Genomic DNA, 17,068 nt, shown 5'->3' on the forward strand with positions numbered 1-17,068 from the left:
GTCTGTCTGTGTGTGTGTCTGTGTCTGTGTGTCTGTCTGTGTGTGCATCTGTGTGTGTGTGTCTGTGTGTGTGTGTGTGTCTGTTTGCGTGTGTTTGTCTGTGTGTGTCTGTGTAAGTAAGGCATCTATTAGCCTTTCTCTGCCTGACTGCACCATCGCCATTGCCTCACCCCTCAAGTCGCCGAAACCCTCATCACATCAAGGCTCCACTACGCCAACTCCCTCCTTGTTGGCCTCCCACCCCCCCCCCAACGCTTCCCCCCACAAGCTGCAGATCACCCAGAACTCTGGAGTTGGTGTCCTCTCCCTCACTGGGCTCTGTGACTCCACTACGGGATTGGGGAGGGGAGGAGGGCGGCGAGGGTGGGGGTGTAGGAAGATGGCCGAAGGCACGGTCAAAGAGGAAGGGTCTTGAGACGGGCCTTGAAGGAGGCGAGGTGAGGGGGCGAGGCGGAGGGTCTGTGGGATGGAGCCCGCTGAGCAGAGGGAGCAGACAGGTTGATATGGGAGTCAACAGGTCACAGAGGTGTTGGGTGGGGGGTTGGGTTGGGGGGACGGGAAAGGCCTTGGAGGGCTTTTGAAGGTGTAGACGAGGGTTTGGAGGAGGACTATCCTCTGAGGAATGGGCAGCCAGTAGGAGCCGGGCGAGGGTGGAACAACAGAGGCTTATTTTTGCAGCTGTTGGGTAGTCAGTAAGCGCGAGCTGAGCCTCTCTCGCCTGCACACCGTATATCTTTCCAGTACATCTTTGGACAGTATGGAGGCTGTGCCGAGGTGCACAGCTGCGTTCCATTAGAACTATAGATGCCAGAGTTAAAAAAAAAGGACCTCATAAGCAATTACAGACTCCAGAAGGTCAGAGGCAGATTTTTGTTTGTTTCCTTTTCCACCGTAAACCACAGTTTCCACAGAATCTCCACCGTTCACCTGAAGCCGCGATGTTCTTACTGTGCCGTTCGTGACCAAACCGGGGACGGTTTCCCATTATGTGGAGCTCTGGAGCTCAGGGGTTAGAGCCCTCGCCTCGCGAGCGAGAGGACCCGGGTGCAATTCCCGGGGGGGTCAGGTCAGGGCGAAACGTTGGGCAAGTTTCCTTACTCCCACTCCCCCCACACACACACACTCACACACACACACCTCTGTTTACCGGCAGTCAGTAGGAACCCGGTTGTTAGCCGATTGGTGGATTGCTTTTGCGGGGCTAACCCCCAGCTCAGGTCCAAACCCTTGACTGTCCAGCGCCTTGGGCCGTCCTCCTGACGTGAGAGACTCCGTGTAAATGTCATGTGTTTCCTGCTTCATAGAATCATAGAATTATACAGCGCAGAAGGAGGCCATTCGGCTCATTGTGTCTGTGTCGGCTCTTTGATAAGAGCTTCCAAATCAACCCCACTCCCCCGCTCTCTCCCCATAGCCCTGATCACCCCCACTCCCCCCTCTCTCCCCATAGCCCTGATCAGCCCCACTCCCCCGCTCTCTCCCCATAGCCCTGATCACCCCCACTCCCCCTCTCTCCCCATAGCCCTGATCAGCCCCACTCCCCCCACACTCTCCCCATAGCCCTGATCAACCCCACTCCCCCGCTCTCTCCCCATAGCCCTGATCAACCCCACTCCCCCGCGCTCTCCCCATAGCCCTGATCAGCCCTACTCTCCCGCTCCCTCACCTTAGCCCTACAAACTTGACCAAACAAAAGGGTTTAGGGCTCCCTTGACCTTGTCAACCATGGCATTCCTACAGCAGATAGCGAAGGAAACTGATCTGCAGACAGCGTGCAATCTGATCTGAGCTGGAGAGGTAGTGAGGTGCCGGGACTGGCCTCAGTTTCCGCAGGCTGGGGGCAGGGGGGAGAGAGAGGGAGAGAGCGGGGAGGGAGGGAGGGAGGGAGGGAAAAACAATCAGACAAGGGGTTACTGTTCCTGATCGAGGTTGACTGACTGTCGGGGAAGCAGGGGAGGGTAGATCCCAGTTGAAGGACAGATAAGGAGAGAGAGTTAAGGCTCAGAAACTGGAATCTCTATCACACTTGAGCCCACGGAACAACAGAGATGTTTTTCCATTATGTGGGGGACGCTGCTGTGCGCAATTGGCTGCCGCGTTTCGCCCGCAAACTACACAGTCACTACACTTGACAGTGTATCCCGTGAAGCGCTTTGAGACGTCTGGAAGACGTGATGAGGTGCTGTGTCAAATGCCGGGATTATTATCATTATTAAAAACACAATGAAAAGCGCTAGAAAAGGCGGAAGTTAGACATCCAGTGTGTGCGCTCACACCTCACACTACTGGTATTGCTAACGTCGGCCTTTGGGATGTAATCTACTGAAAATCAGTGACTTCAGCATCTGAGGGGATGTAAAATCGATCACAAGCGGAGTTGTTGTCCTGGAGTCTTTCGGAACAATTTCAAGACGAAAGCAATCTGGATTTGGACTCGGGAGGATTTGTATTTGTATCCCTGACTGTTTGGTAACTTCTATAATAATAACAATCCCGGCATTTGACCCGGCGCCTGATCACATCTTCGAGACGTCTCAAAGCGCTTCACAGGATACACTGTGAAGTGTAGTGACTGTGTGTTTTGTGGGCGAAACGCGGCAGCCAATTGCGCACAGCAACGTCCCCCACAAACAGCCGTGGATCGAAGTGACCAAATTATTATTATTTTGGGGGGAGAAAGAATTATTACCTCCGGAAAAGCCATCCCCCAATCAACTAACAACCGGATTCCTATTGACTGCCGGTACACAGAGGCGTTTGTGTGTGTGTGTGGGGGGGGGGTGTGGGGGGAGTAAGGAAACTTGCCCAACATTTCGCCCCGACCTGACCCGCCCGGGAATCGAACCCGGGTCCTCTCGCTCGCGAGGCGAGGACTCGAACCCCTGAGCTCCAGGGAACTCCTTGCAGCTCTCAATGTTAAGCGAAACCTTGAATCCATATGAGGCTTTTGTTGAAACAGCGAAATAACTTTTGAGTTAAATAGCGTCTCCTTATGTATTCCCCGCTCCCCTCGAGCCTGGTATCGCCTCTGGCTGCAGAGTAAATATTTGAACTCGCTCCCCAGCTCGCTCCCCCTTTGAGAACCTCGGGACTACCCCACGGACAGATTCGTGACTTAAAGATTAATGACAACCGGCTTCGATGCTCACAGCACAGAGAGCAAATCTGTATGGGATTTCTGCTCCCCGTTTGCTCTCCTCTGCGAGTGAAGCCACTTCACTCTCTGCTGTGTAACCGCTGAGTAAAACCGGGGTCTGTAGGTGGAACCATTTTATTTTCCCCAGCGCAGCACATTGAGGGTTACGCTACGTCGCCATTTTAAAATATATATGAAACAGCAACAGCAACTTGCATTTACACAGCGCCCCCCCCCAAGAGGATTGGGGTGATGGGGGGGGATGGGAGGGGTGGGGGGGGGGCGGGGGCTGAGGTGATGGGGGTTCAATAAATATATATATAGAGCTGAAGATTGAAATAAAAGATATACACTGCACCACAGCGATGCTGTGAAGTGCTTTGAGACGTCTCGAAGGCGTGATAAGATGCTGTATCGACCGCAAGTATTATTATTATACTATTATTATACTATTATTATTATTGAGGAAGTTACCAAACAACCAGGGATACAAATCCACCCGCGTCCAGCTGCACGCAGATGTCCTAAATGCTCGTTCCAGTCGATTAGGCATTCGGATTGCGAAAGCAGTAGATATGGAACATTATTTCTTCCAAAATGTCATCGCAAAACACTCGTGTGTGTGTGTGTGTGTGTGTGTGTTAGCTGCTGAGCACAGCCAGTACTCGAAGCCTTAACCAACGCAGACAACACAAACACAGGCATGTTAGCAGTTTGCTGGTTCCGAGTTGTGCATGTCTGTGGTTTCTGCTGGAAAAGTGCTTCTTGAGTCCGGGCCAGAACCAAATTGATTTATCGGTTGCAATAAAGAAGTTTTTGGAATATTTTCCACATGAGCAGAAAACAAAATTCCCTTTCTTCCAACTGGTGAGGCTCAAAAAATACCCATTCCCACTGCTGTGTCTCCTCGAAGGACACAACTTGCTTCTGAATCTCTCTGGCGAGCTCACCGTGCGTGGGTTAACTAGCGGGACAACTCTTTTTTTTCCCTCCAAAATGAAGCTTCAACGCAAAGTTTCCTGTTTGGTGGACGTCCCAGACTTTCGACCCCAGACTTTGTTCTCTTCCTCTGACTTGGTTCCCCTTTTCAGGCCCTGCGCTCCCTCTGCTTGACGAACGCAGGCTGCTTTGCGTCCCCCCCCCAGCACGTCATGCCCCCCCCATCACCATCATTGGCGGTCGGGCCCCTCTGCCCCCTCCACCCTCTGGAACTCCATCCCACAGTCCCTCCGCCTCGCCCTCTCCCTCGCCCCCTCCCTCACCTCGTTCAAGTCCCGTCTCAAGACCCCCCTCTTCGACCAACCGCGCCTTCGGTCACCCTTACCCCCACCCTCCATTCCCTCCACCCCCTCCCGATCCCAACCCCCAGCTCGGGGCCAAACCCCTGACCATCCAGCCCCTCGGGACGTCCTCCTGACCTGAAAGGCTCCGTGTAAATGTCATGTGTTGTTGCTGTTGAGAGGGCAGAATGTTGGCTGCTGCGTTTCGCCCACAAAATATACAGTCACTACACTTTACAGCGTATCCTGTGAAGCGCCTTGCGATGTCTCGAAGTTGCGATGAGGCGCTGTGTCAAATGTAAAGCGAAGTGACTGTATAGTTTGTGGGCGAAACGCGGCAGCCAATTGCGCACAGCAGCGTCCCCGCAAAGTGATCAATTCAGTATTTATTTTGATGGGATTATTACCCCCAGAAAAGCGATCCACCAATCGACTAACAACCGGGTTCCTACTGACTGCGGGTAACCAGAGTGAGGAAACCTGCCCAAGGTTTTGTCTCCCTCAAGAAGGGCGCCAGCAAATAAGATAAACCAGGAACCATATCATTGAGTTAGTCTGTTCTCCAGTTAGATTTTCTCGCCTCTTAATAGATATTTTATATTTCTGGGCTCCCTCGCTTGTTATTTCTCCCCTTCATCGCAGTCTCATCAATCTTCAGACTCAGACAGACGCAGAAATTCACTGCTACGTCGTTCAGTTCGGGCTTTCTTGCTTCTTCTACTTCTCGAGTCATTAAGTACGGAACAGCTCCTAAATGTGTTGCACAAATGCAAGCGTTTAATTTTGCTGATCGAAGTCTAACAGCAGAACTCAGACATATTTTAACAACTAGTCATTTCTTTTAATAAAATAAAATAACACACACACACACCCACACGCACAGGCTGATGTGGGTTGGAGTTTAAACGCCCTATTAATTCAATCAAAAGAGCAACTTTCTTTGAAATAATGGTCTATCCAAACAGCTTCTGAAGTGCGACAGTGGTAAAGTGCCACGGTTTCTATGCTGCTACTTATTTGAGCTCAAAAACTTCATCCATGGCAGTTGGAAGCGTGTGCGCGTGTATGTGCGTGTGTGTGTGGTGTGGTGTGTGCGCGCGTGGTGTGTGTGTGTGTGTGTGTGGTGTGTGCGCGCGTGGTATGTGTGTGTGCGTGGTGTGTATGTGGTGTGTGTATGTGGTGTGTGTGTGGTGTGTATGTGGTGTGTGTGTGTGTGTCCCACCTAAAGACCTTCCTCTTTGGATCGTGCTTATGGTCACCTTATGGAACAGAAGGGGGTGAGGTGGGAGGGGGGAGTGGGAGAGGGGGGAGTGGGTGGGGGGCTGGGGTGGGGGGGGATTGAAGGGATGAGGGAAAGGGTGAAATCAGAGATCAGTCTGTTTGGAGAGCAATTGGCGAGAGCCGCAGTTCTGGGGTTTATTTTATTTGACCAAAGCTAACAGATAAAGTGTGCAACGTTCCCTGTTAAGGAAAGCAGTGATACCTGGGAATGTCTCTGGGGCGGTTGGGAAAACAAACCCACGTAATTCCCGCTGAAACTGGAGCTCGGTACGTGCGGAGATCAATAAATAATCGCTATTCAGTACCAGCCAGACCCTGAACGGGTTGTATAGTGCATTACCTCGACCCCCGCTAGCGGACACACAATGCAGATACTCTCCGGTTCATGGTCTACACTCAACTATCCTCCCTCCTTCAGTGATCTCCCATCTTCCGATGGAGTCCCCTGTGGCTCAGGGGTTAGAGCCCTCGCCTCGCGAGCGAGAGGACTCGGGTTCGATTCCCGAGCGGGTCAGGTCAGGGCGAAACGTTGGACAAGTTTCCTTACTCCCCCCCCACCCCCCCTACACACACACACACACACACATGGTGAGCAGTCAGCAGCAACCCGGTTGTTAGTCGATCAGTGGATCACTTTTCCGGGGGGAATAATCCCTTCAAAATAAAATAATAATGTGGTCGTTCAACCCACGGCTGTTTGTGGGGGACGCTGCTGTGCGCAATTGGCTGCCACAGTCACTACACGTTACGGTGCATCCTGTGAAGCGCTTTGAGACGTCTCAAAGACGTGATAAGGCGCTGTGTCAAATGCCAGGATTATTATTATTATTATTATCTCCGGCTGTCGCTGGGAGCCGGGTGCACAGCTCCTCACACCTTCCGAGTATAACCAGACTGACGCTCAGGTCAACACAGTGAAGCCTTTCCCACTGTGAAGATTCTCACCGTTGAGTCCAACTGTCCTCAACCCAATCACGTCCACGCGGGAGCAGTCATGAGGAGCAAGAACTATCGATGATATTCTGTTTCTTTCCTCCAGGCTGGAGGGCTGAGACCACCAGCCTGCTCAACATCCCCCCGCCTTGCCCCCACCCGCCATCGCCAGTCGTGCCTTCAGCCTCTCTGCCCCCACCCTTTGGAAACTGCATCCCACATTCCCTTTCGCCTCGCCCTCTCCCTCCCTTATCTCCTTCAAGGCTCGTCTCAAGGACCCCCCCTCTTCGACCTGAACTTCGGCCAGTCTCCTACCCCTACCCTCCCTGCCCTCCACCCTCCCTTACCCCCAAACCCCTCTCCCTACCTCATTCGGATCCAAATCCCTGACTGTCCAGCACCTTGGGACGTCCTCCCGATGTGAAAGGAGCTGTGTACATGTCATTTTGCATTGTATTGTATTACCCCGACTGCCAGCGGCTAAGTTAGTGGATCACAGACCACGGTTCTCTCTCTGTTTGGCGGAACACCAGATTATACAGGGAGCGACTGTATACAGGAAGCTCTGACTGTAAATCTAACAGATTGACTCTCTGCGTCCCTACATTAACTGGAAAGCTAAAACCCACAATAACTCGCTGGCAGGATCAGACTCAGGGCCTTTAGGCAGAACCGATGGCACTGAAATGTATCAAATAATTGGTTTTGACTATAGTTTTATACACTATAAGTCAAATAATGTCTTCCTTAAATCCCTCGTTCCAAAGGGAAGAATGTTGGTGAGGCTGAGACCTCAGGAAGCAACAGCCTGTTTATACTGGTTTACCGTAATGGAGACGAGATGGACAGGGCGGGCGGGGGTGGGTGGGGACGGTGAGTGGGTGGGTGGGTGGGGACGGTGGGTGGGTGGGTGGGGACGGTGGGTGGGTGGGGACGGTGAGTGGGTGGGTGGGTCGGGACGGTGGGTGGGTGGGGACGGTGAGTGGGTGGGTGGGTCGGGACGGTGGGTGGGTGGGGACGGTGAGTGGGTGGGTGGGTCGGGACGGTGGGTGGGTGGGGACGGTGAGTGGGTGGGTGGGTGGGGACGGTGGGTGGGTGGGGACGGTGAGTGGGTGGGTGGGTCTGGACGGTGGGTGGGTGGGGACGGTGAGTGGGTGGGTGGGTCGGGACGGTGGGGGGGTGGGTGGGTGGGTGGTATGGTGGACTTGAACCCACAACCTTCTGATTGAGGGGCCAATGCGCTGACATTCGGCCAAGTTTGCACTGGACTATCAAACCGCGCTGAAGGAACCTCAAAGCAACCGAGAAGACGGGGGAAAGAGAAGGTCACAGGTTCAGGTTTGTGGGCAGAAGGAGTTCAGGTCAGAAACTGAGAGCGGAATCTACAGCTGGAGAAGATTTAACAGGAACCAGTGGTTTAAGACAGGATACGCAGCTCATTTAAGAAATCTCTTAATGCTAGAGTTTTTGTGGCTGTTTATGTTTGCGCGCGGGCGTGTGTGTGGGCGTGTTGGCTGGGTGTGTATGTGTTGTGTGTATTTGTGCGTGTGTTTCAGTGTGTGTGTATAAATGGGGCTGTGTGTGTGTGGGGTGAGTGGGTGTATGTGTGTGTGTAAGTGGGTGTACGTGTGTGTGTGTAGGTGTGTGTATGTATGTATTTGTGTGTGTATATAATAATAATAATAATAACTTGCATTTGATATAGCGCTTTTCACGTCGGGAGGACGTCCCAAAGCGCTTCACAGAACACACTGTAAAGTGAATTGACTATATATTTGTGGGCGAACGCGGCAGCCAATTGCGCACAGCAATGTCCCACAAACAGTCGTAGATTGAAAATGACCAATTTATTATTGTTTTTGGTTTTGGAGGATTATTATTAGGCTCTGTGTGGAGTAAGGAAACTTGCCCGAGGTTTCACCCTCTGCCTGGGATTGAACTCAGGTCTCTCGCTTGCAAAGCGAGTGCTCTAACCACTGAGCTACAGGACTCCACGATATATGTGTGTGTGTTTCAGTGTGTGTGTAAGTGGATGTAGGTGTGTGTATGTAGGTTTGTGTATGTGTAGGTGGGTGTGTGTAAGTGGGTGTGTGTAGGTGGCTGCAGGTGTGTGAGTGTATGGGGTGTAGGTATGTGTGTGTAAGTGTCTGTAGGTGTATGTGTGTAAGTGGGTATGTGTAAGTGTGTGTGTGTAGGTGGCTGTAGGTGTGTGTTTAGGTGGGTGTAAGTGTGCGTGTAGGTGGGTGTAAGTGTGTGTAGGTGGGTGTAAGTGTGTGTAGGTGGGTGTAAGTGTGTGTAGGTCGGTGTAAGTGTGTGTAGGTGGGTGTAAGTGTGTGTAGGTGGGTGTAAGTGTGTGTACGTGGGTGTAAGTGTGTGTAGGTGGGTGTAAGTGTGTGTAGGTGGGTGTAAGTGTGTGTAGGTGGGTGTAAGTGTGTGTAGGTGGGTGTAAGTGTGTGTAGGTGGGTGTAAGTGTGTGTAGGTGGGTGTAAGTGTGTGTAGGTGGGTGTAAGTGTGTGTAGGTGGGTGTAAGTGTGTGTAGGTGGGTGTAAGTGTGTGTAGGTGGGTGTAAGTGTGTGTAGGTGGGTGTAAGTGTGTGTAGGTGGGTGTAAGTGTGTGTAGGTGGGTGTAAGTGTGTGTAGGTGGGTGTAAGTGTGTGTAGGTGGGTGGGCGCGAGAGAGGTAGAAATTGACAAATATCTTAGTTTTCTGCTTAATACAAAGGAACATTATCAGTTTGAAAGTAAACGGTTCTCATTCCAAAGAAACAGGGAAGGTTTAAAATAAGTTGAGTCTTTCTTGCTGAGCAGCTAAAGAATATATAAAAAATATAAGCTCCGCAAAACCCTGCGGAGTTTAGAATTAAAACTAAAGTCAATATGGGAACCAATTATTTTAGTAAAGCAGAAAACATCTCTTCTGAGCGTTGTTTTTTTATTACGAGTTGCGACCGAATTGTTGGGCAATGAATCGTTTTCTCTGAAGGGAAAGCGTTACTTGGGAATCCTGTTTCTGTAGCTCAGGGGTTCGAGCCCTCTCCTCGCCAGCGAGAGGACCCGGGTTCGATTCCCGGGCGGGTCAGGTCAGGGCGAAACGTTGGGCAAATTTCCTTACACACAGTCACTACACTTTACAGTGTATCCGGTGAAGCACTTTGAGACGTCTCGAAGACGTGATGAGGCGCTACGCGGCGTTTTCAAATCCCTTCGCTCCCTGGCGCCCTCCGCTTGACTGGTCTCCAGTCTCCTGCTCGCCCTTCGCGCCCTCCACCCCACCAGCGCAGGTCGCGCTTTCAGCCGCTACGCCCCGAAGCCCTGTCACGCTCTCCCTCGTCCCCTCCGCCTCACCCCACCCCCCACCCCCCCACCCGTGCCTCTCTCCACCTTCCTCTTCGACCGTGCTTACGGCCATCTTCCCCGGCTCGGAGTCGGGCTCCGCCACTGCTAAGCGCTCCGCAAGTTGTTGTTGTTGCGCGAGTTGTCGTGCATTGGCGGATCGCTTTTCCGGGGATAATAACCCCTTTTCAAAACAAACAATAACAATAAGTTAGTCACGCGACCCACGGCGGTTTGTGTGGGGGCCGCTGCCGTGCGCAATTGGCTGCCGCGTTTCGCCCACAAAACCCACAGTCACTGCACTTGTATCCCGTGAAGCGCTTAACGTATTATGTTACCGCGGTGGGAGCGCGGCAAACTGTTAGCGACGAGCTCGGGAAGAGCGAGCGATACTGTTGGCGGCTCTGGGAAAGCTAACTGGTCAGTCTTCGGGCTGTGGTTCTGCACAGATGTCGCTGATTAAAACCAGCGACGGGAGCTCCATCCAGTGGCTTTTCCGAGCCCGATCCTTATTCTGAGGTCGTCTCAGAAACACTCGCAGCAATCGGATTAATTCTTAACAGATTGGTCGGTTCGATGAACCGGAGGCGCAATTCAAACACCCGTCAGCTCCCGAGGGGGCGAGGGAGGGGGTGGATTCGGGGGAGGGCTTGTGGTGCTGTGTTACGGCCCCCACAGTCATGATAGTATAATAATAATAATAATAATAATAATAATTATAATCCTTGCATTGCATACAGCGCCTCATCATGTCTTCGAGACGCCTCAAAGCGCTTCACAGGATACAGTGTAAAGTGTAGTGGCTGTGTGTTTTGCGGGTGAAACGCGGCAGCCAATTGCGCACAGTACCGTTCCACCCCCCCCCTCCCACCCCCCGCCGCCCCCCACAAACATCTTCTAACCTCTCCTGCTCCCTCCTCACCCCTCCAACCCCCGTAAAGTTGTCTTCAGATCAGGTCAGCGAAATCTGACAAGTCAAAGGATGCTTTTCCTTGTTGCATTTCATGCTTGGAAGGTAATGTTTGGCAAGACTTGAACCAAAGCCGCTGGAACTCCAAACCCGGTCCAAACCACCACAGTTACTGGCAAAGCCCAGCGGTTACTGTACACTAAAGCCTTGGCTCGCTCTGCAATTGTTAATTGGATTGAGTTCGTATTTCTCTTAGAACAACAGAAGTATTGGCGATTGTTGCACCATCTGATACTGGGCCTCAACACCAACTATCAGAGAAACCACCGTATTCCACCATCGTAGAAGCAGCAGGAGGCCATTCAGCCCCTCGAGCCTGTTCCGCCATTTTACAAGATCACGGCTGATCTGTACCTCAAGTCCAATTTCCCACCCTCGCCCCTTATCCCTTGATAAGGGACCTAACAAACGTTACCCACTTTCACAAGGCAACCAGGGATGTCCTCAGATAATAATAGTCCTTGCATGAGATGAGTCAAATAGAGGCTGAGCCAGGCTGGCCACAGGAAGATACCGGAATAGACATGTTGATGGTGGTGGGACGAGAGCTGGAGCTGTGTTTATTTGTTCTGTGAGACTCATGATTCAACCAGCTTACAATTCCTTATCTGCCGTGTCCTCTCCTGTACCAGGTCTCCGCGACCCTATCACCCCCCCCCCACCCATCCATCCTCGCCCGACTCCACTGGCTTCCCATCGCACAGAGGATGCAGTTCAAGATCCTGGTCCTCACCTTCAAAGCCCTCCATGGCTTTGTTCCCCCACCCGCTCCCTCCGCTTAGTGGGCTCCAGCCTGCTTCATGTCCATTGACAGTCAGGGATTTGGACCTGAGCTGGTGATTGGGATCAGGAAGGGGTGAAGAGTGGGGAGGGTGGTGGGGTAGGAGGGTGACCGAAGGCGCGGCCGAAGAGGGGGTCTTTTGATGGGTCTTGAAGGAGGGGAAGGAGGGGATGAGGCGGAGGGACTGTGGGATGGTGTTCCAGAGGATGGGGCCAAGGAGGCTGAAGGCCTGACCGACAATGGCGAGGCGGGGGAGGCGGGGGGGGACATGAAGCAGGTCAGAGCCCGCTGAGCGGAGGAAGCGAGCAGGATGGTAGGGGGTTGGGAGGTCGCAGGGTTGGGGGGGGTGAGGGCCTGGGGAGCGAGACCATGGAGGGCTTTGAAGGTGAGGACCAGGATCTTGAACTGTATCCTCTGTGCGATGGGAAGCCAGTGGAGTCGGGCGAGGATGGGGGCGAGTGGGTCAAGGAGCCTAGTGCGGGAGAGGACACGGGCTGCGGAGTTCTGGATGATCTTGATGAGACCAACGACACCCAGGGGGCTGGTGGACAAACCCCAAACCCACAGTCACTTTGCTACCAAAGAGAAGTGACAATGATTACTTGAGTCCCGGAGAATCGGGGGCTTTGCTGACTGTTATCTTGTGTTCTCTCCTTGCCCGCCCCCACCCCCCCACCTCCCCACCTCCCCAACACCCCCACAGCTCTGAAGATGAAGATCAAAGAGGTGAAGAAGGAGAACGGGGACAGGAAGATAATCCCGCAGAAGAAGAAAAAAGCCCTCAAACTCGGGCCACTCAAGAAAAAAGACCTGAAGAAACTGACCTTGTACATTAAGAATGGCGCGGAGTGTCCATGTCACCAACTGGACAATCTGAACACTAACTTTCTCATCATGGGACGCAAGGTCAACAAACAGAACCTCCTGACCGTAATCCACAGGTGGGACAAAAAGAGCAAGGAGGTCAAAAAAGCTGTGAAGAAAATGAAATCGCACGTGTGTCCCACATATCAGGGCGTCTTCAAATGATTCCCCCCCCCCCCCCGCCACCCCCCGCCCCTTGTTTGTTTGGTATCCAGATCACACCTCTCGACTTGCACAGGTTTTTTTGTTTTTTTTTCCCCCCTTTCTGTTTGTCGTTATTGTTGTTTAGTTTTGTTTTTTCGATTTGTGTGTTTTTTTTTCCCCCCGAAAACGTGTTTTTTGCGCGCGTGGTTTTCCCCCTTACGGTTATAGGATCGTTTTTCTCTTTCTCTCTGCGTTTTTTTTTCGAGTTACCGTTGTTTTTTTTTTCTATTTCTCTGTGTGCGCGTGTGTGCGTGTGTGTGTGCGTGTGTGTGTGCGCGTGTGTGTGTGCGTGTGTGTGCGCGTGTGTGTGTGTGTGTGTGTGCGTGGGCGTGGGGTGTGTGTTTAAAGAAAACACACAAGAATTCTCCATTTCACTCTCTTCACACTCTTCATTAAAGCCAGCGAGACAGACAGACCGACAGTCCGACAGACAAACAGACAGACACAGATATACAGACAGACAGACATAAACAGACAGACAGACGGATGGACGGATGGACACAGACAGACCGAAAGACAGACAGACAGACAGACACAGAGAGACACACAGACACAGACAGACAGACAGACAGACAGACAGACACACAGACAGACACACAGACACAGACAGACACAGAGAGACAGAGAGACAGACAGACGGACGGACGGACGGACACAGACGGACACAGACAGACGGCAGACAGACAGACAGACAGACAGACAGACAGACAGACACACAGACAGACAGACAGACAGACACAGACAGACACAGAGAGACAGAGAGACAGACAGACAGACAGACGGACGGACGGACACAGACAGACAGACGGCAGACAGACAGACAGACAGACAGACAGACAGACAGACAGACAGACAGACGGCAGACAGACAGACAGACAGACAGACAGACAGACAGACAGACAGTCAGACAGACAGACAGACAGACAGATGGGGCAGTTGCATTATAGATTTACAGCGGCGTTTCCGGGACTATTCAACAGCTCCAATGCCGGAAAATGAATAACCAGAAACCAATCAGAACTGTCAGCAGTTGCGTTGCGATTGTCCAGAACACGTCTGTGACACTGCGGCACATGATGTAACCTCTCGCTCCCCGGGACAGGTTTCTGTACAGAATGAGCGTTATCTCCTCAGTGACATGATATCAGTCTTAACTGAAGGTTGGCAAGTGCCCACTTGTGCAGCTCAGGGGTTCGAGCCCTCGCCTCGCGAGCGAGCGAGAGGACCCGGGTTCGATTCCCGGGCGGGTCAGGTCAGGGCCGAACATTGGGCAAGTTTCCTTACTCCCACACCCCCCGGGGGTAATAATCCGTTCAAAATAAATAATAATAATGATTTGGTCACTTCAATCCACGGCTGTTTGTGGGGGACGCTGCTGTGTGCCATTGGCTGCCGCCTTTCGCCCACAAAACACACAGTCACTACACTTTACAGTGTGTCCCATGAAGCGCTTTGAGACGTCTGGAAGACGTGATGAGGCGCCGGGTCAAACACAAGGATTATTATTGTGATTATTATTAATTTCGAGACAAATTCTGCCGGGGGAATCAGGTGCGTTATCGCAGGAAGTTTGGTCCTATCACCGAACTAAAAATACTCAATTGTCAGAATTTATAATTAAACGCAAATTTTCAACTCTCCCTCACCCTCAGACCCCTTCCCTTCCCCCCCCCCAAAAAAAAATATTCACCAGTTGCTCGGACCTGTGTAATTAGGAGTGCGTTCCTGACGTGACCTGTTGTTTTTTTTTCCTGGGGTTACAGTTTCACGCTTTTGACACAAAGCCTTTTCGTCTTCACGATCATCAACTCGTTTGGAAGATCGCAGTCTCGTGCGAGAGAGAGAGAGAGAGATAGAGAGAGAGAGAGAGAGAGAGAGACGGATTAGGAACCTTACAGAGATCTCCGTCTGAGCTGAAATCTCTCGTGTTTCGGGGCTAGATTTGAGAACTTTAGGTGAGACGCTTGCCGACTCATGTTTGACGCCGTGTATGTTAACTGCCTGACAAATCACGCAGTTCCGAAGGTAATCTACCTTGCGTGTGTGTGTGTGTGTGTGTGTGCGCGCGTGTGTGCGCGCGTGTGCGCGTGTGTGTGGGGGTGGGGGGAAGGGGGGAGGGATGGGGGCCTAAGCTTTATAATCATTTATGACTTTTCTTACAGACGTACAATTGCCCGGCAAAGCAATAGTACCACAGTATTTCTGTATCTTTATTTTAATTACTATCAATTCATTTATTCCAATAAAGTTATCGAACATAAGATGGTATGCAGACAGCTCAGAATTGTACCCGTGTTGTCATTTTTGATCTATGTACACTGTGAATATATTATCTCACCATGAGAAGACATTTCAGGATTATTAACTGGCTTCACTTTAGCTGTTTCGAACCGTTTGCATAATCAATGGTAGTTATTTGTAATTACGGCTGCCTTTTAAAAAAAAATAAACTGGTTAAAACGGACTCGAGATGGTTTCTCTCTGACCTCGAGCTTTCGTTCGGTGGGAACGACGACAGCACAAGGCATTCACACGGCAGCCTTTCACGTCGGGAGGACATCCCAAGGCTCTGGACAGTCAGGGATTTGGACCCGAGCTGGTGGTGAGAGGAGGGGTTGGTATCAGGGGAGGGTGGGGGTCGGAGGGTTGGTCGAAGAGGAGGGTATTGAGACGGACCTTGAATGAGGCGAGGGAGGGAGCGAGGTGAAGGGACTGTGGGATGGAGTTCCAAAGGGTGGGGGCAGAGAGGTTGAAGGGCTGATTGGTGATGGTGGGGCGGGCTGGGCTGGGCGGGGGGGTGGGGTGGTGAGGGGTGGGGCACAAGCAGCAGGCCAGAGGCCGCTGAGCGGAGGGAGGGGGCAGGTCGATAGAACCAAACAGCTGAAGGCATTTTTGGTTGAGCTTCTGTTTGATGGCAATCCTCCTTTTGTGTTTGAGTTACACGCTGGTCACCCAAACCTCGACAAAGCTCTGGGTTTTAGCCCTAAATCCCAGAGAACGGTAGAAATATTCTTACGTTCAGTCTTATATCTTAAGCTGCTTTTCCGTACTTCCTCAAAAGAAATTTGCAGTACACCCTACAAAGCAATGTTCTCACACAGCGAGTTGTTGGGATCTGGAATGCATTGCCTGAAAGGCCGGTGGGAACCGATTCGATAATAGGTTTTAAGAGAGAAGTAGATCATTATTTGCGGAGGACAAGTTTGCAGAGCTATGGGGAGAGAGCGGGGGAGTGGGGTTGATCAGGGCTATGGGGAGAGCGGGGGAGTGGGGTTGATCAGGGCTATGGGGAGAGAGCGGGAGTGGGGTTGATAGGGCTATGGGGAGAGAGCGGGGGAGTGGGGTTGATCAGGGCTATGGAGAGAGCGGGGAGTGGGGTTGATCAGGGCTATGGGGAGAGAGCGGGGGAGTGGGGTTGATCAGGGCTATGGGGAGAGGGGGGGAAGGGGGGGGGGAGTGGGGTTGATCAGGGCTATGGGGAGAGAGAGGGGGAGTGGGGTTGATCAGGGCTATGGGGAGAGAGAGGGGAGTGGGGTTGATCAGGGCTATGGGGAGAGCGGGGGAGTGGGGTTGATCAGGGCTATGGGGAGAGAGCGGGGGAGTAGGGGTTGATCAGGGCTATGGGGAAGGCGGGGGAGTGGGGTTGATCAGGGCTATGGGGAGAGAGCGGGGGAGTGGGGTTGATCAGGGCTATGGGGAGAGCGGGGGAGTGGGGTTGATCAGGGCTATGGGGAGAGAGCGGGGGAGTGGGGTTGATCAGGGCTATGGGGAGAGAGCGGGGAAGTGGGGTTGATCAGGGCTATGGGAGAGCGGGGATGGGGTGATCAGGGCTATGGGGAGAGAGCGGGGGGGTGGGTTGATCAGGGCTTGGGGAGGGGGGGAGTGGGGTTGATCAGGGCTAGGGGAGAGAGCGGGGGAGTGGGGTTGATCAGGGCTGTGGGGGGAGAGCGGGGGAGTGGGGTTGATCAGGGCTATGGGGAGAGAGCGGGGGAGTGGGGTTGATCAGGGCTGTGGGGGGAGAGCGGGGGAGTGGGGTTGATCAGGGCTATGGGGAGAGAGCGGGGGAGTGGGGTTGATTTGGAAGCTCTTTTCGAAGAGCCGACACAGACATGAAGGGCCGAATGGCCTCCTTCTGCACTGTATAGTTCTCTGACGGTTCCCTGTAGCTCAGGTCAGCCGTGCCTTTTGTGAATGGGTCGAGGAGATACCATTTTGAGTCTCGCGGAGCCGGGGGGGGGCGGGGGGGCGGGGGGGGGGGCTGGGGGGGGGGGGGGCAGGGGGGGCGGGG

The 17,068-nt window shown here is 52.7% G+C and overlaps 1 protein-coding gene across 1 annotated transcript in view; it reads left to right on the top strand.

Annotated features, from left to right (window-relative positions):
- The window catches only part of LOC103171861 (secreted frizzled-related protein 1), a 44,795-nt gene extending 32,046 nt beyond the window's left edge, over positions 1 to 12,749 (top strand). Inside the window, exon 3 of the mRNA XM_042344590.1 lies at positions 12,416 to 12,749. Coding sequence (XP_042200524.1) covers positions 12,416 to 12,741 — 326 coding nt within the window. The 3' untranslated portion in view covers positions 12,742 to 12,749. The remainder of the gene's footprint in view (positions 1 to 12,415) is intronic.
- The last annotated feature ends 4,319 nt before the right edge of the window (positions 12,750 to 17,068 follow it).

The sequence above is a fragment of the Callorhinchus milii genome, unplaced genomic scaffold (genome assembly GCF_018977255.1).
Source record: "Callorhinchus milii isolate IMCB2004 unplaced genomic scaffold, IMCB_Cmil_1.0 Scaffold28, whole genome shotgun sequence".
Classification (NCBI taxonomy): domain Eukaryota; kingdom Metazoa; phylum Chordata; class Chondrichthyes; order Chimaeriformes; family Callorhinchidae; genus Callorhinchus; species Callorhinchus milii.